At 37.3% G+C, this 25,543-nt stretch overlaps 1 protein-coding gene across 5 annotated transcripts in view; it reads left to right on the top strand.

Annotated features, from left to right (window-relative positions):
* The window catches only part of AGAP1 (ArfGAP with GTPase domain, ankyrin repeat and PH domain 1), a 679,540-nt gene that overhangs the window by 587,539 nt on the left and 66,458 nt on the right, over nt 1-25,543 (top strand). For 3 of the 5 annotated variants that reach the window (XM_019523354.1, XM_019523357.1, XM_019523353.1), the window contains 4 exons: nt 995-1,072; nt 14,864-15,018; nt 17,235-17,325; nt 23,154-23,376. In XM_019523354.1, coding sequence (XP_019378899.1) covers nt 995-1,072; nt 14,864-15,018; nt 17,235-17,325; nt 23,154-23,376 — 547 coding nt within the window. The remainder of the gene's footprint in view (nt 1-994; nt 1,073-14,863; nt 15,019-17,234; nt 17,326-23,153; nt 23,377-25,543) is intronic. The other 2 variants (XM_019523355.1, XM_019523356.1) reach the window with 1 other exon arrangement.

Genomic DNA, 25,543 nt, shown 5'->3' with positions numbered 1-25,543 from the left:
TTGTGTACTGTTTTGTGTTGAATGCCAGTAGTGTGTTTGGGGTTGCTTTTGGTTTGACAAGGAAAATGAAGTTTGTCTCATGGAACTTTAGTCTGAATATGCTGTTGGGTTTATTTCTCATGGTTTGAATTTGATTTTGAGGTAAAGATATAGAACCAAATAAAGTGAGGGAATTAATCTTCCATCATGAGTAGAGGATTTAAGTAGTTTCTGTAGAGCTATTCCTGTTACTATCAGAAGCAGGAGCTTGAAACTCAAAGGATAGAACAGGCATTTAAAAGTTTGCTCTAATTCTGATAAAGCGATGAAAGATTCTGTTATAAACAGATGGTTTATGTTACCTTCCAAATAAGCAATTTTGCCAGTGACCTGCCTCTGAAAAAAACAAAATTTGCATAGTGACAGCATCTACTTGACACCTAAAATAATTATTAAGTATCACATTTAAGCCTAACAAGAGAAACAACATTCATAGTTGTTTGATGATTTAAATCTATTACATGATCACCAGAAATTTAAATTTTTATTGTTTCAGGCATGTAGCGATTAATACTTTCTCTTAGCAATAAGGAAAGCCCTCTGTTTCGCAGAGGTTTTTTTGCCTTATGAATTAAACAGCATTACACCTCAATAGTTGTCTTCTCTCTAATAGTGCATCATTATAGAAGTACTGCAAGTGCATTTTCTATTCCATTGTCTGTTTCTATTTTACAATAGCAGATCCAATTAATCTGGACAAGTCTTGTCATGTTTTAAAGACTTAAAAGTATCTTTTTTCAATTTAAAAAAATAGGGGCTGACCATGTTTTTGGTGGTACAGAGAAGCTGTATTGTTCTGTGCGCATTGTGGATGTGTGTGTGGTTGTGTATGTGCTTGTATTTTACTTCACATGATACTTTGACATTTCTTTTCTCCCCTTTTTCATTTTTCTTTTCTTTATTTTTATTCTTTTCTCTTTTTTTTTTCTCTTTCCCTTCTGCTCTCTGGATGCAGCCAAACGCAAAGCTTGGAAACTAAACCGTGTTGGTAGCCTGCGAAATATATACAGCAGCAGCAGTACCAACACTGAAGGTAATAAATTAAAACAGCACATTTTAGATTAACACCTCCCCTCTGTCCCCTTTTTACCTGCTTCTCCAAGACTTGTCCTCATTGCCTCTCTCCCTTTCCAAATGCAGGAATGGAAATCAAATTTGCCCAAAGCATGCGTGCTTTCATTTTGTGTTTGCAGAGTCATTCCAGTGGTCTTTTCATCTTTTTGTTTGTGCATTTTATTTTGCCATTCATGTTCCTTTCAGCTTACTTAAATTTTGACCTTTCCCTCTAGTCGTGGAGTGGTGATGTTTAAATTACTTCAGGAACCCATTTTCTTTTTTATTTTTTTCTATTTTCCTTTTATACATGTGGGCACTCAATGTAATATTTTCCAAGTTATTACAGTTTTTAAAAGTGTTAGTATCAGGTGTAATGATCTGTAGCCAAATACAATAGTGTGCCGTGACATTTAAGTAACAGTCTTAATTTGTTTTGTGAAAGCGTTCTCCATAATGCTCTTTGTAGCTCTAATCCAAAGGCGAGACAGTACCGGGTCATTTGCATGTGCTACTCTTGCTTGTAAATTCTGTATATTGTTGTATTTCTAAAGGTCGCCTGGTGCCAAAGTTCACAAATTGACTTACATTGCTTTTTTTCACTGAAGACAGCCGTCATGGCTTTTGTATAATAGCAGATTGAATTTTTCCCCCACCTTCATTTGAACAACACAATTATAAACTGCCTTCGTTTTTTATTATTACAAATGTCAAAGGTCAGAATTACTTGGAAGCCAGGCAAGGAGAAAAAACCCTTGGCCGCCATCTCAGGCAGCATGTGAGAAAGGATAGTGTTCAAAATATGGAATGCAAAATAGGTCACAATTCAGTAATCTCAGTATAATAGGAGGAAAATTTTTTTCACTTAAGTGCAAACCAAATGGGTCAAGTAATCGCAAGCGCATGCCCTAACACTAATTGACTTATTTTGGAATGATTATAACTGTAATATTTTTCTTAATGTCACTGTTTTCTGGGCTGTTGATTTTAGCGATTGCCAAGCAGTGGCATTAAATCTCTTGTAAATTTTAAATTGCATGCTATTTCTGTAAACAAGTCCCTCTGTTCACATCCTGATCATTAACCTTTGGTGATTTATATCACCGTCCTCTTTTTGCACAATTACTACTGTATTGCTGTCAGATGCCTTGCTCTCATCGCCAGATAAAATGTATCTGGGAAACAAAAGTGCATTTTTACTGCAGCTTGTTAAGGAAGAATTTTTTATTATAATTTTCTTTAATTCCTCATTGAAAGGTGAAAATTTTAGGTTTACAAAGTAACAATAACAAAGCAATATCATTTGATCCTTTTGTTACCTTTTCAAGCATCGAAGCACAAAAAGTGACATAAATTGGAGTGAGATGATAGTTGCCAACAATTAATAACTAAGTTTACCTGCTATTTTAAAGGAATTTTTCAATATACTATATTATAATTTGCAAAATATTTTCAGATATTGCCTGCATTTCACTCTCATTTTTCCTCAGATCACATGTGCAGGAATGTTGTTGGATTGCTCCTCCCAGGCTTGGGTTTTATTGGTTGCTTTAGTAAGAAGATTAACAATAAAAAAAAATATTGTCTATGTCTTTACAGACACAGCGATCATTTTTGGCAACAGTTTAGTCTCAGTATCTTGACTAATATTTAATATTGTTCATGTTAAATATGACAGGCATACTAAGGATATGTTAATTTGTGGGACAAAGTTTCTGTCAAAGTTATGCTCCCAAGAATTGTGATTAGCAACACCAATGAGAATTTCTGTATCTAAAAAAAATTAGGCAAGGGTATCTTTCATGGAAGTATTCATCCCAGGGGAAAGAGAACATCCAATGAGAAAGGTGTTTTGAGCAATTTCACATTTTTGAGCTGCTACATCAAGTCTCTGGATAATAATTGGCATCGCAACACTGGCAAATGTACAGTTAATCATCAGTCCACATATTAAAAGTCCTATATTAAGGTAACTGTGCTTTCAAATATGGGAACTGTAATAGACATAACAATCCAGAAGAATATTTTTTTTCTGTTTTTCTGGCCCATCTCATTACAAAACTACTCTGTGCTGTATTTTGCATGTTTCACAGAGTGAGCAGCAGAATTTGGTGCTGAAGAATTTTTCAAGGTCTTATCTTCAGGTTTGTACCTAAAGTTGCAGGAAAGGATACAATTTGAATGTGAAAAAGCACAAAATGTAATTTTATTACATATTACAATATTGCTGTAGAAGCAGTACTAAAATTCTATGCGAGTAATTGCAGAAATGCACGTACTTCATAGATGCATTGGAAAAGTGCTGCGTTTTTCAAAGTGGTGTGTTGTAATTATAGCAAATGTGCATGATATAGTTATGTTTTGATAGCAAAGTTTATGAATCTGGTTTTTAATTGAGAACTAAAATATTACATCATGAGAATTTTTGCTTGTTAATGATGTGGTGTACTCATTTCAGAACTGGAAATATTTTACTGCTGTTGGGTGCACAAACATTAAGTTTCACCTTGCATTAAAAATGCAGCAGACTCAACATTTCTTAACATACTGGAGGCTGCAGGTGGAAGAAGAGCAGGAGGAAAACCCTGCTCATACCCTTTTCACTCTCTCTTTCATCATCCTCTCTCTCCTACTATTTGACACAGGATACTGGGCAAGATGGACCTATAGTTTAATCCAATAAATGGCAGTTCTGGTGTGATTGTGTTATCATAATTCATTACACAATCCTTTTATATTAATGATTTCCGTACAGTAAGGTAACAGGAACTTGAATTAAATAAGTTTCAGTTCCTAGAGTATAGATAATATGTGTCAAAAGGAACCGGTGGGATCCCAGACAATCAACAAACTTGAAGACTAAATTCCACCTTTAGACATTATCAGTGGCACACATTGATTTAATTACTTATTGTAGGGGTGTAACTGATGCAGAATGTGTGCAAGTATACCTGTCTAATAAGAAAAAAGAACTTAAAGTTATCTTACTTTTATAATTAGAGAAAAAATAAGTCTTTTTAAACCAATAAGACCATCTGTCTTCAGACTCATCTTCCCTCTCTTCCCCTCCAGTTTAGCAGAATTACCTTTATTTATTCATCCCATGACTTACTTCTGCATTTGCATGGCAATTATTAGAGATGGCTGCAATCACTAGTTTTACATTTTATTTTACTATAGAATCAGTGACAAGTCGAGAAGTCAAAGACTATTCTTTTTGCAGACAAAGCAATAATTAAGCAATATTTATTCAGAGTGAAAAAGGAGTATATAAAATTGGTATATGTATGAAAGACCCCAACATCTTTCAATATTATAATTTCCATTAGAATCATTTGCACCTATTTCCATTATTACTTAGTTAAAATACAGTTGTATCTTCACATCTAAAGCTTAACACATGGTGAATCTTTTTAACCTTAAAGACCTGACTCTGTGCATGCTCAGAGTACTGTAGTTAAACATCCATAACTATATCAAAACCATGTTTTTAGTCTTCGTGACTAAAATACATAACAAGTTTCAAGTGTTAATACCAAAGTTGTATATGGCTTATAAAGTATCTGAAATTGTCTTGCTACATACAAAATGTTGTTTTATATTAACTCCTAAATGCTTGAGCAGGCTTTTATGAAATACCTCCTTCAAGAGGTAATACATAAGAGTAGTCTTTAATAATAATCTCTCTCTCTTTTGATGACATTTTAGGATTACAACATTCATAGATTAATATCTAAATTTGATAGCCATTCAGCTGCTTCAGGGGTAGCTGCATGGATTGATTTTAGATTGCCATTAAATGATCTAATTGGGCAGTCATTCACAATGTGTTGCACTGTCTGAAAAATCACACCACAGCCGCAACCCAGACTCTCCTTGATTTTCCATTTATGGAATAGGTGTCAACATTTTCCATGAAGTGTCTGGATGCAATTCAGGGAAGACCAAATCTTTATAATATGTAATAAAATAGGTTAAATCCTGGCTGAGGGATTGTAGGGTCGCTAACGATGTATTTCTATGGCAGGTTGGTATTTGCCCAGGCTTCCCTCCATTGTTCTTCGCTGCTCCTGTTATCATCATAGAACTTCTTGGCGTATTTCCAGAGGGTTTTCTAGATTTGAGCTTATTCGGTAGTGGCATAATGATGTCCTTATTGATTGGGAGGCTTGGGTTACTGTTGGCCTTATGGTATCCCCATTTAACAGTAATGATAGTGTCACTGTCACAAGACTGACTTCTTCCAAATGTGCTCTTGTGTTAAGAAAGTCCTTTTGATTTCAAATTATATGCCCAATTAAAGTTAGCTTTAGAACTGCAAGCTGAAATGTTAGTTTTTACAAAAGTATTTGGAAGGCTAAATGACGAGTATTGACTCCCATATTGTATAAAGTGAAATGAAAAAATATTCCATGGATTTCTTAAAACCTTCATCTCTTGGCATCGTTGTAAAACAACAACTATGTATAATACAATTATCTAGTCCCAAGAGCTAGTAATGAGCTTTTCATCTCCAGTTTGTCATTAAAGGGTAGGGTAATATAAAGTAGTACCACTAAAAAATTCTTCCAGTGGAACACAACCTTTATCAAGAGCTGTGGGCAACTGATGACAGAGTTACATTGTCCTGATAGGGTTGAATTTCAAAACTAATTAGATTTAGACACTGGATTTGGAAAGGGGAGAGAAGTATTAGCATAGTCATGCCCAGTGGGACGTGGCACAAATATTTCCTTAATTGGGGCTGCTAACAAACATACTTATAACCATCCAAGTTATGAAGATAATTTACGCTAAGTGACAAAAAGTAGTGATAGCTAATATTTTGTAGTGCCTAAATAAATTGCATGCCTTTTGCTTGCTGTACTTACTTTATAACTACAGGGGTAGAGTATAAAATTATGAATACTACAAGAGCATAAACACAGTTTTATACTGAAATATTACATCTGGTTTAAAATGTGTATGATTAAGATTTGGGGAGGGTGTCAAGAAGTCAGGACTGGAGTTGAAATAGGTCTCTGGAACCGCCTTATTATGAAACTAATCTTGTAAGGTGTCATTTCAGGTATGTCAAAATAGATTTCAGGCAACAGTCCCAACTGACAAAGATACTTTTTGGCATTTAGAAATATCTCATTAATACCATTATTTCTGTACTTAATTTCGTGCCACTTTATATTTAAGGGAAACGAATAAGGTCTCTGTGGGTGTGTCTACACATGATATTAATGCAACACAAGAAACTCCAGCACAGTTCACACTGGAGTTCATTGCTCCTGGGTGCAGTGTTCATACATGAGCTGGGGTGACACAGCCCTGGCTGGCAGAGGGCCCCAGGGGGTCAATCTGTCAGTCCAGAATTCCTCCCCACCTACCCGCCCCTACCCACCCCCCGGCTGCGGAGGGGCTGGCTAGGGCATGATAGTGTAAGGCTAGCCAGCTGGCAACCCTACACTGTAGCACCCTCATGCCCCAGCCAGCCCTGGTCACTGTCTACACATGTATTACAGCGAAGTAAATAACTGCCATAGGATAGTATTTGTGTCAGGCAGTACTATCCTACAATGGAGTTAATTCATTTACTGGGACCTAATAGCCTCACTGTGTAGATACTGACACTTTACTGCAGAGCTAATTAGTCAGCTCCTCAGTAAAGCATCTCGTGTAGATGCTCCCTGTTAGAGTTAGTGTCATCATCCAGCTTAAATGTATAGAAAATGAGTATTAAATATCTGGTAAGCATCCAGGTTAATATTCCTGTTATAATACCTGTATAATAATCAGTATCTCAAAAATAAAACAAAATACAGAACTAGTAAAATGAAAATAAGTTTTCTGGTCAAGGCACTGGACTAGGACTGGAATTCTGGTTTCATTTCTTTTGTCTGCCACAGTCTTCACAGATGACCATGAGAAGTTATTTATTCCCACTATGACACATGTATAAAAAGGACATGATGCTTCTGCTTCCCATCTCATTGTTTATGTTGTCAGTTTAGGTTGTAAACTTTTCAGGATAGGCACTGCATCTCTATACAGTACCTAACAAAACAAGCCATGATCTTACTTGAGGTCTCTAGATGCTACCATAATACAATTCCCTACCATCAGTAGAGATGATGTTCAGTAGATGCTTGATGTAATTCATAACAGTAAAAGCAAAAGATGCAGGAATAGACATCTAGAAAGCAGGACAATTTGCATGTTATTTTAGAATAATTCTTGATAATGCAAAACACTTGCTCAGCTGCTTCTTTCTTTTGAAGATTTTAGCAGAGTTGAGTTCATTTTTCTCAAAAGAGAGATAGCCTTTATGAGTATGAAGTGATTGGAGTATATCTTATTACTGTAAGCGTGGGTCCTGTCCAGTGTAATTTACCAAATTAGACCTCTCTCTGTTTGCTGTCATAATGTCAGATATGGTAAGACACTTGCTGACATTCATTGGGTGGCTGGATACATTACTCTGTTTTCCTTGGGATCCTTCCTTGCTTTAACGTTTACAGGCTTACAGAGAAAAGGTAGCAGGGAGTTTAACAGAATAAGGGATGTCTCCTTGGTTTCAGCCACTGAGAAGACCTGAAGCCATATTTTATAACCAATTTTAAGCTTTATTTCAGTGGATCCTTACAGAGTATTATCCAATTGTATGTGCTGTTTACAAATGTTTGTTTTTACTCCTGTGGCCTGTTCCATCTAAGAAATGGTTGTTTCTCACTTTTATCAGAAGGGTGGGTTTCTGTTAAAACAACACATACTTCTTGCCACAGGGAAAATAAATATTAATGATCTGTTACTCCAGATAAATTCAGTAACAATGTTTTTAAAAAGCAAGGTTAATGGTAAAAGCAACATCTACAGTGTAAACAATGGTATTCTAACATGAAAAGGGAGATGTTACATGAGCACTTAATCGTAAGCAGAGCACTGCATATTTTCTGATGCATGTTGACTCAGATATCCAATTCTATTGGTCATTTGAAAAAGCATCACAGGAATCCTTTATTCTTTGGATTCCATTGCATCATTATTGCAGAATTGTCTCCCTCCAGCTCTTTCCCTATTTCAGCGCCCAATTCCCACATACCCTCTCCCCCCAAAAAAGAAAAGACATCTCCTGTTGATAACTTCCAAATGTAAAACAGTTGCAGCTGGGGGGGGGGTTTACCACTTTAACCCTTTGTCTGCCAGGCTTCCAGGAAATAATTGATGACTGATTGGCCCATTAACCTTTTTAAAAAAAAGTTTGATAGCCTGGACTTGTGTAATGAGGAGGGATTCCTTGTGAAATCAGTTTGATGGCAATGTTGCTTGCCCCTGAGGATGCAAAATTAGCCCCATGGGACCTCGTCTGCATAGAAACTGGACACAATTAGTGTAATATCCGGTGTTATTAATGTAGTTTGGAGTAATTGGGCAGGTTGATTTTGACAGGTTGATGTTGCTAAAATACTATTATAGTGGACTTTTCTATGAGTAACTGTTAAAGGGTGAAAACTCTTTAATAAAATTTTGTGATTGGGCTCATAGGGATTTAAACAGCACAACCTGTAATATTGCTGTGTAACAAAAAGAACAATTTCATTTCATTTTGTTAACTGGATTTTTCTGTTTTGTGTCTGTACTGTCTAATATTTTAAACATATGCTGCCTGGCACTGCACATATTTTCTCTGTAGGCATTGCTTTGTGGAATCTTGATGAGCTGCAATATGCTCTGTTATTTTAAGATCACAAGTTTAACACAGTCGGTTCATCAAATTTTGTATTAAACAGCAAACTTCCAATAAAACACATCTTCAACTGATGCAATTATTTCTGAACTCCTGCATCTAGCCCCTTTCTTTTGGTATGAATTCAAAGGTACAATGGATTGAAAGGGAAATACCAACTTCCATCTCCTTAATGGGCTGCTATTCTCAGCTACTGATGGTCAGTATTCTGGCAAGCTTCCAGCCAGTTTGTTGATCGGACCAAAATATCTTTATAGCCTACCGCTGAAAAATTATGTATCCCTTTTTATCCAGAAGATTTAATATATGTTATAACCTACTGAACCCTTCCACCACTGGTGCACACCTCCGTATCAGTCAGGGTAGCAGTGGTTTTATGTCATTTGCTCACAATAAAGAGGATCAAGGGGTTGGACAAGAAATTTATGTATCAAAAAATATATTTTGGGGGAATAATAAGTTATATATGCAATAAAAATAGTGGAAAGTGCCTAGAGGTACCCCCCTAAGCTGTGCGTAGTGTTCATAGCATTTTTTGGTACATGCCACAGTAGATACTTGTAAACAAGGAAATAATGAACAAACTTTTCCCGTTTCTCTTTTTGGGGTTTTTTGTTGTTCTCCCGCCCTGGCGGGGGGTCGGGCTAGAAGATCTACTAGGTCCCTTCCGACCCTTAATCTATGAATCTATGAATCTATGAAACTCAGAGAATTCTTGCATCCTGATTTCAAGTTTTGGTTGTCTGGAAAGACGGCATCCAATTTAACTTTAACAGGTATTGTTAAAAAGACTTCAGGGTAAAGCCAGCATGATAGTTGGAGACTAGTATACAAGGACTGAATGCTGCTTGTAGGTTACTTGTATTTTAAGTTCCTTAACATCGACAATGGATGGTGGGAGCCTAATACAATGTTTGGTGTGTCAGGAGACAGGATGAGTTTTAGCAATGAAAAAAACAGATCCTGCCAGAAAACCAAATAAAATAACAATGCCTAAATGCTTTAATGCTAACTGATAGTGGGTATGCAACGAAATTGTAGATTCTATTTCTAATCTCCATATTTCCAGCGCATCTGAAGTTAGTTACCCTAGCCATATAGGTACGCTCAAGGCTGTTACCAGTAAAAAGGTAGAAAGGTTTAGTTAAAGCAGTCTTTGATTTTCTTTATTGTTTCCTTAACATTAGAATTATGACTTAATCATGAAAACTGAGTTGGTGATAAAGATAAATCTAGATTTTAGGCAATGATTGAGTAGAGCAAAGATTTACCAAATAATAACAGGCTAAATCACAACTAACTTACTAGTAAGCATTGCTAATCTAACTTGTATGCATTCAAAAAAGAAGTCCTTTCTTAAATATTGGACTGGCCTCTCCTTTGTATTTTCTTTAGGTGTATCCCACTTCCATTTATTTGGAGCTATACAAAGCCTTCTCTGTACTTAATAAAGGACTTATGTGAGTTTTCACTCAGTGACTCTTTTGGTTATTCTAGGCTTAGGCTTATGAATTTCTTCAGCCAGATTTGGTTTCAGCTGTTTCAGCTGTAGTCTAATAGTCTGTTTGAGGTTGGAGAAAGTTGTCTTTATCATTTGAGTTAAAAATTTGCTGTACTTGGTTATTCTCGCACTTGATTCTATGATTCACTCATCTGGCTAAGAAAAACTTATCTTTTATGAAACCTGCTATATGGAAGGTTTCTAGATGAAACTGTCTATATTAGGAGGTTTTCATGAAGTGGGATAAATGGTGGTTTAGATAACTTCCTTTTTTGTTCGTCCATTTCAAGGAAAGTCCTGATGATCACTTGGAGAGTGCTCCACCTATTAGAAATGGTAAAAATGATAAATTTCCTAAGAGGGCTGCTAAAATTGTTGCTGGTTCCTCCCCTTAGTCTTATTGAACTAGCGTTTCTAATTTGTTCCAGTCCTCCTTCGTCCTCAACAGAACTCATGAGACTATGTCAGCATGACCTCAAAAGCAAGCCCAGAATCACACAAATTGCCTGACCACACAACTGGAACAGCGTAGATGGCTTAGGAGCATATCTGAGTGACCTGAGCACATGCTTTTCAGAAACTAAGCGTGGGGTTTGTGCTTGAAGTGGCTCAGGCATGATCTTGAGCTGTCTGTGCCGGGTTGTGACCTGTCCGTAAAGTTCATTCAAAAAAAATGAAGCCATCTGTTGGGGAAGAGAGGGGGGGCAGGGAAACCTAAGCAACTTGAAAGTTCATCAGCAGGAAGCAGCATTGAAGGACTGACAGAGCAAAGAAGAGTCCTCTGCTGTCTGATCAGGAGTACAGCACCCTGCAGGGAACATTCTGTCGGGGCTTTTTAGCCCCCAACCTCCCCAAGCATGTGTTGCTGCTGGTGAAGGGCACAGTCAAGGGTATCAGTATGGGGATGAGTAGGAAACCCCTGGGGTGAGGGCAACATGGTATAAAACCGTTGTTGCAGGACAGGTTTGCCAAGCCAATAATTTATTTTTTTTTATGGACAATCTGTAAACTTTTCAGTGACAGCAAAGCGTTTTTACTATGGTTCATGTTAAACCCCTGAGTTTGAACCTGGCCCTGGTCCAGAGCGTAACAGAAGGGTGACATTTATGTTATATAAAACACATGTCAGTAAAAACATATGTTAGTAAAAATGTTTGGTTGTCAGTAAAATGTGTGCAGATTGCCAGTAAAATAAATAACGTCTTAGGTTGGCAACCATACATCTCTGTTACCTAATTTTGGGATTTGGGAAGGGTTACAAATGGACAGGTCTTATTTCTAATTAGAACATGGAGCAGACTCGATTAATCAAGTCTGCTCTGACATGTTGTAATTAGAATGTGAACAAGCACATCTCTAGACACCCCCAGGTTTTTTTGGTTCCCAGAGGCTGTGGTAAAATAGGGAGTTTGGGACACAGCTGATTTGTTAGAAGAACAGCTTTTATTACACAAGCAGTGCAAGGGAGCTCATTGATAAAAAAGTGCCAATCAAAGGGAAAAAAGTGTGGTTGGGTGTGGGGGGAAGGCAGTAGAGTTCTGGTTGTATACCATAGGAGCCAGTTGCAGCAGTGTGTGAGTGTGCGTGTGTGTGTTCTGCGGGAAGAGTGTTAGGTGTGGGATGCCTAGAGGGCACCAAGTGTTCTGTACCGCACAATGCCTGATATCTACATGTAGCACAAGCAGTTCACAGTGAAGCACTTGACCTTCCAGGTACACTTTTAAACTGTTACAGTCAGATTTAAATTGGTTTCACAGGCTTGCATGTCTGTCCACTTCAAATCTAAGCTGCATTTAAACCATTTAAAGTGCTGTATGTGTCCATGTCCATAGCCTGCCCTAAGAACTTTCTTGTTGCTGTTTTACATAACTGCATTGTCACAGGCTGCCTCTAGACATTATTTTTGCAGTGCTATGAAGCTTGTCTATTGCAGAAATAGCAAATGCTATGGGCTACTGAACGTTCAGAGTCCCTTGGTACTGAAATGTTCAGAGTCCCTTGACTGGAGTGCAGCCAAGGTATGCTTGCAGTGATAGGGGCGCCCGCTCTGTAGCTCCACCCCCTGGAGCCCTATTACTGAGCCGGACATGCTCACTGACAGGCATGTGAGCAAGGTTCCTGGGTGGCCCAAAAGCGCAGCTGGTCTGAGATTCCCCCGGAGCTCTTGAAAGGTCCTGGTAATTTAATGGGCTCCTAGTGTTCCAACACCAGGAGCCCTTCACTGTTCCTGGGCTGCAAGAATCCTCTCATCCTGGATGCCTAGCAGTCTTTGAGACTCCAGTGGGGTCTCCACCCCCATCAGTCCCTGTCTCTGCCCAGACATTTAAAATGCGTGCCCACATCCTGGGAGTTGGGAACGCTGATGATGGCATTCCCTGTTCCCATTCTGCTGGTGTGCTGGGACATCTAAAGCGTGTGCCTAACTCCCAGGCTGCAGGTACACACTTTAAATGTCCTAGTGACTCCTCAGCATGAGTCAGGATCACAGGCAGCCGGCATTCCTGGCTCTTGTGCCGCAGGCACCCCAGACATTTAAAGTGTGACCGCAGCCCAGGAGCTGAGAATGCCAATAACTAGCATTTCAGCTGTTGGTGCCCCAAGCAAGCAGCCCGACAGAGTGTGAAGTGCTCATTTTTCTTCCTGGGCAGCTCCTGCCAGCAGCTCAAAGAGGCTACCGAGACAGGGCAACTTGCAAACCTCCATGACAGCATGCCCCTGGGTGGGCTGTCAGGGAGCTAGCTGCTCTCCCTCTGTTCCCTTAGAGGGAGGGAGGAAGAGGAGAGCACTGTGGGATTGTGGAGGTTTCTCTCCTTGGCCACACATTCAGTTTGTCTCAGCATGAGAAGTTTTTTAGAACAAATTCCTTCAACACGTGGCATGTTACAGAATAATCACATATATCCCGCAACAGATGTAACATGTCAAGGGCACTGTAGAGGTTACAGCGTGTGAGCCCAGAAGGAATATCTGGATCATCAAATCCAGTATCTTGGTATCGCAAATAGCCACATAAGACAATACGTTTAATAAATTTATCAAGCTCATTCTTAAAAGTACTTAGTAATATCTTGATGTCAGACCAGTGAATCACAAAGTTGGGGTCCGTCATAATTCACCGATGTGGCTTGTTACAAAAATGAGATTGGCAAGAAGGCATGGCTTTCTAAAGCCTTTGCAGGAAGCCACAGTGTTTTCCATGTTTTATTTAAAGGGACAACTTGAGGCATCCCAACTCACCACAAAATAAAATCAACCCTCTGTATTGGCATTTCCTTCCGATGTCCATTTCCAGGTTGTACCTCAGAGCTGACTTAAGCTAGAGAAGTCATCTTGTCCAGTGTTTGGGAGGTTTCTTTTTTGAGCCTAGTTCTGCCTGACCTGTCCACGCCAGGTAGTTTCTTTGAGAATGGATGTAAGCATCTTTAAAAGTTCAATAAAGCACCAAAATATCATGAGTTTTTAGTCAACAGAGCTCCGATGAAGTTCTGCCATTTTGTATAAGAAAAATCGTTCACCTGAAAATTGGAAATCAAGTTTAATAGGGAAAAACATTTGTCCCATAGGTCAAAAGAGTGACTCCCAGTGAGCAAGACTGCTGCTTTTAAATAGAATTATTTAATATTTTATCATTTACTGTTGCATGTTTATGGATGACAAAATAATGCAAGAGTTCCATGATTCTAAATGTATAAGTCTTTAGCAGACAAGTGCTTATAAATGTCCTTACTAAAAGCTATTATATTTGATGTTCAACAAAACTGTATAGTCTTATTCTGTTCTTTCTTTACCAACTTGATTATTGCTATTTCAGCTTCTTTGAATTTTCTTTTATATTTGACTCTGGTGTACCAAGGATATTGGAAATCAGAGTTCCTTTTCCTACAGTTCTGCTGATACTTCCTTAAATTGTGTTCCTTGGGCCAAGTTATTTTTTTTCAAAGGCTATAGGAACATAATTCATTGACCCCCTTTCTCTAGGTTCTCATGTTATTCTCCCTGCTCTTCTAGTTGCTAAAAGCTCATGAGCAGAACATTTTGGACTAATGTTCATTTTGTGAGCTCCTACATACAATAAACACTCTTACATGAATGTATCATGCAGTATATATACAAAACACTGAAGAACTATGGGAAATTATACTGGAACATTTGTTCTGTCATTTTTTTATTCTGTGGAATATTTACCCAGAAGGATACTTTGATATATACTTTGGAAAAATGTACATTAGGTAGGTCCTTAAGCCTTCCTTACTCTGAAAGCTGGAGAAATATAGAAATATTTTCTATAAAATGTGCATATTTCCCTGAAATAGTATATACTTCAACTGCATGAAGTGATACTATAAAGTCAGAAACAATCAAAACAAGGGTTTTCTTGAGGCATATTCTGACAAAGATTGCTGCTTTGTGAGCATTTGGATGTATATTCAAGCCTACATTGGCTCGTAGCACCATATAGATGCTGTTCAAATAAAAGGCAGTATTAATGGCTAATTGCTGCTTTAATTAAAAGTGCTCTTCCACCTCTTTTTCAGAACAAGAGGAAAACTTTGAGTTTATCATTGTGTCCCTCACTGGCCAGAGTTGGCACTTTGAAGCTACCACGTATGAAGAAAGAGATGCATGGGTGCAAGCCATAGAGAGTCAGATACTGGCCAGTCTACAGTCATGTGAGAGCAGCAAGAATAAGGTAAGGTGTATAACATGATACTAGAATTAAGCAAGGCTCCTAGGTTGTTAAAGGGAAATCAGGATCTAGATAATGTAAGAAAGAAGAAAGCCTGTATTGTGCGGGCTTTGTACTCTTTAGACACAAAGTACTGAGAAGAGTAAACAATGCAAACAGGTATGTCTTGGAAACAATTTAATGCAACTTATTTTACCCTTTTTATATTTTTGCTTTCATGTTTAATACAATGTGAAGCTATCAGGTATTTTTCTCCTCATTTTTATAATTTCAGATGAATCATTAACTTTTTTAACTAATTTATGGGTAGTTATACATTTCATCCACTTCTGTCAGTCCAGACTTTATCTTCCAGAGCTGGTCTGTAAGAGAGCTGTTTAAGGACTTGTGCCTGTGAAAACAGCAACTTATTTAAAAGCCATGTCTGTACTGACAGCTACTGGGCTTGTGCAAAGTAGTATTCCATTAAATGCCCTAGTTTGCATAACAGTAAAAACATTCAGTCTTATCCATCCCCCAGACCAAGAGCACTCTCACTTATGATCAGAGTGTACACATTTAAGAAGCAATGGTCAATTAGTCCTTTATTGTCCAAGTCTGTTTTGGTGACACTACAGTGAAGTTTTTCTTTCCTTTAATTAATATTAATTCATTCTTAGTTGTTTTGTTTTAGGCAAGCTAATGGGAAAATAATCAGGAAGCAAAAGTACAGCCATGTCTTTTGGTGCCATGGAATAGGTGCCACAGCACAACACATTCATATATAGCAAAAGTAATTTTTTCTCCTTACTTCAGCTGTTCTTTAAATCTCTAATTCCCAAATTCCAGTTTCTTTCTGGGGAGAGCTTAATCGTTTGCAGTTCTTGAACTTCTTGGTTTTGAAAGAAACTCCACAAACTGAAAGGTCTTTTTACATTGTTCGTGTTGACTTGGTCTACTTCATCATTAAAAAGCACACTTATATTTTGAAATGAGTGCTGCCTTTGGTTACTTGTTTAACCACAGTAAATTAAACCATGGTATTTATTGTTCTAATGTAATTTACTAGCTGTTTTTTGTTTAGCTGTTATTTCTGTGGAGAGAAATTATTGTCCACTTACTCCTGTTGCCTATCTTGATTGAGTCATACGCTATTACATACATTACAATAGGACGACTAAACAAGTGCCACTGTACAAAAATAGTAATATAATTGCAAAGAATGCTGGTTTGCATATTTAGCACATGGTAAATGAACAAAGAATTTCATTTTTGTTATAATAGATATTTGCTTTATTAAAATAAATGAAGCCACTTATAATGTTTTGTTTGTTTAGGGATCATTGTGTAATGAACTCTAAAACAACTTGAGCATAAAGGCCTTCCATGAGAGAGTTTTCTTATTCACCTCTGGAAGAAGGGCACAAGAGGAGCTTAGAAGCATAAGTAAAATGATTTAGTGGTCTTATTTTTTGACCTATTGACAAATCACAAGTACGCTACAAATCAGCATGTAGAAGGTCCGATTCTGCTCCCATTTTTAAATCAGTGGAGTAAATCCATTATTCAGTACAGTTAGCAAGTTTTATCCAGACAGTCTGTAGGGCCTAGCTGATATAGACAATGAGCCACATCTGCATGGAAAATTGCATCTTCAGGTCAAAATATAGGTCACCGTGGGGAGAAACTCTCATTACAGCCCATTTGCTGATAAAAGGGTTTTTGTTTCTTTTGCAAACTATTGATTAATCTACTTGAACAAAGATATGCACATATTCACATCAATAAAATAAATGGAATTTTTAAAATGATGATAATTTTTTTTTGAGAAGTATCAAGCTATGATCACCTTTCTCATGAACGGTATGCTTCATTTTTAAGCTCAGTCTTTTCTGTCTAATTCCACTCTTGATCAGAATCCAGTCCTATATCTTAGAAATGCCCAGACTTCCTGTGTTCTGTGTAGAGAACTTCAGAAAAACTCTGTGCTGTCAGAAGTAAGGATGGAAATTGGAAGTTATGCGTGTCAAGCACTGAATTGCAGTACTTAAAGATGCCAAAGGATCAACTCTTTGAGAAGCAAACCAAAAATGTCATATTCCCTGATCATGTTCATTCAACCTGATCTGAACTTTTTTTTTTCTTTTTTTTTCCCTTTCACATAGATGACAGTTTGTGTTATCTAAATCTTTTCATTGGGTTTTTATTTCTTGTATGTGTGTTTCTTTAAATATACACAGTCCCGACTGACAAGTCAGAATGAGGCCATGGCCCTTCAGTCAATAAGAAACATCAGAGGCAATTCTCACTGTGTGGACTGTGAGGCTCAAAGTAAGTACAACCATTGCTACACAAGAAATGTTATCCTTGACTTATAAAGCTTACACATTTTCTTTGGTCCAGGGTTATGTGAACAGCTGTTCTGGTTCTTGCCCTCTTGGTATTGTATCCCATATCCCTTTTCACATTTGTAACTCACTATTGAATTTGATTAGTTAGGTACGTTTTATGTTTTTTCATACTTAATTCATGGTGTGTTCAAATGTCCTGATTTTTCCAGTGTTTCATTTTTCACATTAAGTATGAGTTTATATACTTCTTTCTGCACCTTTTATTTGTACACTTTTCTTTGAAGATGGCTCTCTTTCAGCTTTTTTTTCTTTTTTTTTAACAACATATGATGCTCCCATTACCCTTCAATAAAGGCAGTACATGATCTAATAGGATTATGTACCCTATCAATTCTATTAGATGTGAAAATCTTTACCTGGCCTTACTTTTTTCTTTTTTCTTTTTATTTAAATGGCAAAGAAAAATAAACCAGTTACTATTTGGATATTGCTTTTGGATTTTTTTCCCTTAGTGCTTTCTTTTATTCTGGGTTCATGCCACTGAGGTTGAGCTCACCAGTCTGTTACCCCCTAGTCCCAGGGTTTTGTACCTCCATCATAAGAATTAGGTTTTGGCTAAAATTTACAAGACCGTATTCTCACATTGAAAGCAATTAGTTGTAAAACAGAAGGAAATGGCATTCAAATTTTATACCCTCTTAAATGTGAAAAACATTTATTTCTGGTAATTATATAAGCAATAAGAAATTAAGTTAGTCATTTTTTTATTTTTATATTAAACATTTAAAAATGAAGTTTTATACACCTGTTGATTTAAAACATGATTCAGTTCTCTCTTTAGCACCCATCCTAGACGTAAGACTAAAATGAACAGTTCATAGAAAAATGCAGAAGTCTCTCACATATCATTCATTATGTGTACAAATAAAAATAAAGCTGATCACAGTAACCTATCAATAAACCCATCATATTACCATCCTGTCAACCTCCCTCTTGAATGGCCTAAGTGAGGGGCCATTAAAACACTAGTGAGCATTTAAAATGTAAGTTAATTTTTTTAAACTACAATGTTTAAATGTCCAACTACTAATCTTAGAAAGGTACCTCACATATAGATTTTTTTTTTACTTTCTAAAATATGGGTAAAATACAACTTGGTCCCTTCTTTTTTTTTTTTCTCCCTTTCCTTTTGCCTTCGGAGGAACCAGTTCATGCCAATATGCCCTGCAATAAGGGAAGTTTTGTCACTACTTCCTTTGAAGTTTTTAAGATAATAAGAGGTTGTCCATGGAGGGAAAGTTGAGAGTAATGCCAACACTTTCTGGGTCCCAGGAGCTGAGTATGTTGCCTGTGTAGTGATTGAGGCCTTTGTTACATTGGGCATTGAGCACCTGAGCTCCAGATCCTGTTTCAGATACCTTCAAAGCTAGGTATTGACATGCTTTGGATAGATTTTTCATGTAAATTTTATGGGGGCTTCTTGAAGGCAGGTACCAAAAGAGATTATACAAAAAATAAAGCAAGGGCTTTACATCCTAGTGCTAGTAAGTGAGCAAAGAAGAATATAAGACAAATTCTGAGTTTTCTTCTTTACAATATATTTTATTTTCCACAACTTCTTAATGCATTTTTCATATTAATAGGGTTACCAGCATTCAGACCTACTTGGAAGACTGGCATAAGTTCAAATGAAATATAAAATATGCATACAAAAATGATGCATTTCTATGTAATAGAATTTAATTCTGCTAAATGACCTAAATATATACTTTGTTTATTTGCAGTATTCATTACTATATGTGAGCAGACTGCATGGTAAAATTGGTTCTGCTTCTCTGTCTCTCATTTTCCAGTATTTCACCAGAACCTTATTTTCAGTTGGCTAGAATGGACTGAAAAGGGTATATGACACCCTCACAATGTCTGTCTCCTCAATGGTACTGCTTACTGAAGTTTAACTAGCTAGTCATATCCTCAAGACTTAATCCTCAGGTTCTTTTAAGATTTTTAAGAGACAATATGTAAACATCCATTTATCTTTTGGAATGCACCAATCTTTTTATTCGTGACTTCCCTTTACAGGTCCTCTATTCCATGCCTGAGTTTATGAACTTCACCCATCAAAGCTCAGAACTCTTGGGAAAGAAATGGGTCTCTGTATCTTCACAAATCTAAATGTTTGGTAGCAATGGAATATATGAAATTGCAGCCTCAGCCATGTCTCCGTTCCTTCCAGTCATAATTAAGTTTTCAAATTCAAAATTCTTTTTCAATCTGTTTCCTGAAACCATTGTCTTATTAGCACCTTGTTTTAGTATTTAGTTTCTGTTGTTACTGCTACTGTTGTGGTTCTAGTAGTAATAAAGAAGCCAACCATTTAGCCCTTTTGCTGCTTTGGACTTGGTTCTTATTAGCGCAAAGCAGTAGAATGGGTGAGCCCAAGAAGAAAGCTGTCTCCAAATACTGTACTTGAATGATTTGGATGTTGTGTGGATCTTGTCAGGAACGCTAAATCAAAGCCCTTTGTCGAAGTAGAAGTCTTCTGAGGGATTTTTTTCCCCTTAAGAGGCCTGTTTCCATCTCAGTCCTTTCTTTTAGGTTCTTCACACTGAAGTTCTTGAAAGAGATAATGACCCTAGACCAAATTCTGAATCTGTTCCACTTCCCAGAAATGCAGATAATATTTTTATCACCATTATCTTGTTGATTCCTCAAGCTTTCAGAACTCCTTATTCAGGACTACAGAAGCCGTTAGTCTGGAAATGTTCAGCAGTCAAAAAAGCTCATATTGTCTGTTTGACATACTGGACATGTCTACACATTCATTAACGTGATGAAGTTACTGCACATTAAGTTTAGTACCTGTAATAACAGGTACTAACTCAATGCGCAGTAACCAGCACTACTGCACAGTAGCACTGGTGCACACCTTTTAAGTGACACTAATGTGTGGTAGGCTAATTGTACTGTTCATTAGCCTATTTGATAATGAACAATGACCTTCACCATGACATGTTAATGCACAGTAGAATTAGGCTACTGCTTATTTAACATCTTGTGTAGATGTGCTCCGTGTGTAGGTAAAACAAAGTGGAAATATAATCTTTTTTTAAAACAAATAGATGAGGGACTTTGTCTCATTCTGTCATAAAATCTACATGTATCCAGAAAAGAGAGACCATAATTCATTGTGTCCATGCACCATGGTCCTGAGCACTTTTATAATACTTTAACCCCAGGATTATTGGTAGAATCAATGGAGGATGTAGATAGAAAAATAGTTTTGAGCTGCATATTCAAAACGACTACAAGGTTTGCCAAATACCAAACATTGCTTATTGGTTTTCCCCTGTACATGTGTGTGTTGGGGGGTTTTTTTGGTTCTTTTGTTTTTGTTTAACCTAGATCAAGCTTAATGAATCATGTTTGTGCCATAAGAGAAGAGTTACAAAAGAAATGCTCTCCTACATGTGGCATGCTGGGAGTGCAAAAGTTAACAAAACTTCTGTGTTCATTTTCAGAAGAAGCCATTCTATGATTGTATCTAATACAGTTTACAGCATACATGCATGATGAGCTCCATATTATTAGTCAATCCATTCCTGATGGCCAGCTTGTTGTTTTCTATATTCCAGAACATGGGAATGCAAAACCACATACTCCTAGGTCTCAGTCAAACTTCATAGGGTGCTTGAGGGGAGACTCTCACAAAAATGTAAGAAGTTGAAACTTGGACTTCTGCTCAGGTTTTTTGTAGAATTATTCACTTAATCTGGCTTCTAGCTGTAATGGCCAGTACAAGAGAGGAGCCGTCTGTCAGCAGTCATTTAATGAAAGTTCCCCAGAACCCGACTCCTTTGTAAGATATCACTGCTTGATAATTTTCCAGTTCAGAGAGAGAGTGCTTGAAGAACTATTGTTCATCAAGGTGGTTGCCTATCACCTTCCTTGTTTGTGAAGTCAGAAGAGGCCTTGAGAAATTGTCCATTATGGATTCCTCATTTATGAATATTTTAAGACAAGAGCAGGGAGCTGTTGTTCTATCATTAGGTGTTAAACATTTCACTGATGTTTGAGCGGAAACCTGAAACCCCTGAACATTGGTCTTGGCAAGTCAGTGCAAGAGATTTTACTTCAAACCTTCAGTCTTGTAAATTTTAATTGAAAATGCATTCTGTTATTAGCCTGACTCTTAAATGGTTATTTTAAAATATATTTTAAAGCTAACATTCAATATTACATGAGTTTCTTCTTGTAAAGGTGACCTGAATGCGGGGGGGGAAGATGAGGAGGGGTTTGTTTCTCTTCATACTTCATCTATGATTTACGTATGTTGAAAGGAATGGGAAGTTTTGCCTGCCTTGTTCTTAGAAGGCTCACTGGAAGGCTAAAGTTTATACTGTACTTAGCTTTCTCAGCAATTAATATAATGTTTGGAAGTGGCAGAAATGTTAATTATAGACCTGTTCTTCATTTTGAATAAATGTTAATTACATTACAGTTGAATAGATTTGTCTGAAGAAGTTTTAGGACTGCTTGAAATTTTTACTTAAACTTTTTAATGGGGCGTTAGATTTTCAACTGAAAAAAAATATAAAATCTGTCTGCCTTTCTAGATAACATTAATTTTTTGGCTGAAAACCAAGAAATATTTTTGGTTTTCAGTATCTTTTGGTTGTAATTATTTTTTTTAGTTTCTCATTGCAGGAAAGGGGGGAGACGGGGATAATCTTTTGCCAACCTTTTCCTTGAGGGGGAGGGAAGGTTGATAGTCATTTTCTGACCAGCGCTGAATTTTACACGGTTTAAATAAAAATCTCCTGCCCTGTCATTTTAATCAGGTTTTTCCTTCTTAATATTTGAGATATCCTGCTCATTCTTCAGGGGGCCATCGTTTCTCCCAGGAAAAGGAGAATGGAAAAGATCTGACAGGGGAAAAAAGCCACCAAAAATCTCCCATAAAAAGTCTTTTATTTCATTTGTTAAACTGAATGTTTGTTCGAGAGAGATTCATACAAATCTAGATTTAAATAACATAGGATGGTAACAAAAATGAACCATCTTGGGAAATGACTTTGAATTTCCCGGCTTTTGTCAGGTTTGTCACAGCCTTATCGTTTGTGGGGTTATTTTTTTTGTCTGCAGAATCTTTCTGGCTAGTACACTAAAACTAGGACTGTTCAAAGTAGCACATTTTCATCTTAGTACTTATCTCCCTGATCCTAGAGATGAAAACATACCCCATAGTGTGTTAGATGTAAAAAGCCATATGTAGGTGATGATATAGATGGTTATTAAGGGAGTTGATATAGTTAGCAACAGAGACATTGTATCTAGTAGCTCTTTCTTTTCCTTTTTCTCTTGTAGTAATTGGCTACAAGTGGCTCCAGATACCCAAGGAGGGGCTTTTTCTACCACTTCACCCTGAGCTACCTGCTACTCTGTTTATATTTTCCCTATCTCTTCTTTTCTTTCTAGGATTAAACTTTCCCTTTGACTTTTGAAGGAGTGACATGTGTGCCTGCCTTTAGGACTACCACAGTTCCTTTTTTGAATCATTTGGGGGCTTTCGGAAGAATGCCACACAGATACTACTAGACCTTCCCTAGAAACCAGACTGCCTTGCTTCTGGCTAGGATTCTCAACAGTGCTGAGAGCAAGACACACAGATATTGCTCTTTGTTTCCCAAATCAAAATTGTTATCCATAAAGCTCAGCAATTCCAAATATAACAGAGAATGTATCTCAAGTATTTTGTTTTGGTTTTTTTCCCCTTCCCTGACAATTGCTTGTTTTGTATTTCTGTAGACCCTGACTGGGCCAGCTTGAATCTGGGAGCCCTAATATGTATTGAATGCTCAGGTATACACCGAAACCTTGGCACACACTTATCACGTGTTCGGTCACTTGACCTGGATGACTGGCCAATAGAACTCATCAAGGTGATGTCCTCCATTGGGAATGAATTAGCAAATAGTGTTTGGGAAGAAAGTAGCCAAGGGCGTATGAAACCATCATCAGACTCCACAAGGTAAGCCATCTTGGTCTCTTTGAATGAACGCATACAAAGAGCCAATATGTTAAAAATGTATGACCACATTTGCAAAAAGAACAACGTCCGTGTTTAGGCATGTAGGCCGCCTGTACATGTGCTGAGAGGTGGGAAGGGGCAGCTTTAATTAGAGTGGTTCCGAGACAGCCACTCTAATTAAAAAGGCTCTCTGTCATGTATATCACCCCCCTCCTGCTCCCCTCCCCCAGCATTTCAAAATGGCCGTGGGGGCACTTAACTAAAGCTCGTTCAACGAGGTTTAGTTAAAGTGCCACACAAGCATTTTGAAACGTGGCGGGGGTCTTAATACACACGACAATGAGGGGATGCTGGTGTGTCCTAATTAGAACTCATCAGAGCACAACTAAAGGCACTCATAAATCCTTATTTAGGCACTTCAGTGGTAGTTGCTGGTGCTGGCATGTCTGCTGCTTTCAGGAGTCTAAATTCAGGCATCCATTTTTAAATAGATGTTGAGGTATCCCTAGTAAATATAAATTGTCCCACCAAAAAATGACAAAAACTCAGGGAACTTGATACATTTTGTATTTGACAAGATTGTCTTTGCAGTCCTTTACCAGTTCTCTCTCTCATGAAACAGCAGGAGGTTTGGACCTCTCGAACTTTTGTTCCTTGTTCTATGTTAGACTGAATGTATATATTTTTTTAAAAACTGGACTTAAAAGTCTCTCTTTCTTGGAATACTTGACTGCAATTAATAATGCGTTTTCAATAACCATAAGCTCTGCCAACATATTGCTTTGTTCTTTTATACCTATCTCTAAATACTTGGATTTGTACAGTCCTGCTGCTGTTGTTTTGAGAGTTCTTTTCAAAATGAGGTTGCTCACTTTCTTTAAGCACAGTATGTAGAAGCATACTGTTGGATGTGTGTGTGTCTTCTATAAGAGCATACAGATCATCATAATATTTTATGTACAGAATCAACATAATGAATCCTCTCACTATGGTATGTCACATGAAAAAAAAGGGAGGGTTTGTATTATTCTGTATTCATTTTCAGATGGTATAGAATAACAAGATGCTCTTAATTATCATGAGTATTAAATGTAAGAGCTAATATTCACAAATAGCAATTAAGGAATACTGCTTGAGGAAAGCAATGTGACTGTTAGCTGTCTCTTTTTCAGTAGAGCGGCTTTTCAGACGTGAGGAGGAGCCTGGACTGCTTTGCCCAGCTGGTCAAACCTTTTAAGTTGCTTTCAGAAATGCATGTCTTGCAGTTGTCACAGTGCCACACTCCAGGGGGTTAGCACATAGAGCCGCCTGCATCTGAGCACTGTTCTGTCCCCAAGTATCAGATATTATGATGGAGGTTTAGCACTTGTGATCAGTGTTTGCCTCATGCATTTGAAAGAAATAAAACAAGGACCTGATTTATTAATGTATACACATTATTTTTTGGAGTTTATTCTGTCCAATACCACCATTTACCAAAAGGGTAGTAATGAGTCTGTACACAGGCCTCTTATTGAAGAAGAGAAATCAGTTTTAGCTGTTGGCTGTAATAAAGTCAACTGTATCTTATTGCATCATTTTGTTAGCACTGAAAAATGAATTTGTGGTGCCACCTTTGGTTCATCTTGGAGAATGAAGCCAGTATATTAATCGGGCTATTTAGATGAATAGTTGTGTGTACAAATATAGTCACAAGACATACATACATAGGGTTTGTGTGCATGTGAACTGTGTGCCTTGTGTATGTTTGAGGGCATATATTTGTTACATGGATCAAATAAATTAAGAATTTCATAAATTAAACTACACTGAGCTTAACACTTTGCCACTAATGCAGCAAAATTATTTAATAATTTTAGGCTTAGCAGTGGTTTTGTTACTGCATAAAATGAATATCTGTTATTTTGTAATCATGAGGGGTTAGAAAGAAAGCTTAATTCTGACTATTAAAAAAGACTTCCTGAATTTAGTTGATTCTTAAACTTGATAAAAAGAATACATATAATAAAAGACATTGTCTTAGTATATATGTAACCCTAGTTTTGAATTAAAATAATTCAGTTCTATGACTGTTTTTGAATTAAAGCTTGCTTGGGGGATGGAGGAGAGTTGCAGTTTCTGTTACAGGCGTACACTTTATTTTAAACCATCTCTGCTGCCTCACAGT

The sequence above is a fragment of the Gavialis gangeticus genome, unplaced genomic scaffold (assembly GCF_001723915.1).
Source record: "Gavialis gangeticus isolate Ggan-Ray unplaced genomic scaffold, GavGan_comp1, whole genome shotgun sequence".
Lineage (NCBI taxonomy): Eukaryota > Metazoa > Chordata > Crocodylia > Gavialidae > Gavialis > Gavialis gangeticus.
The sequence above is the reverse complement of the archived record's forward strand: the minus strand, read 5'-3'. Positions and strand labels throughout refer to the sequence as shown.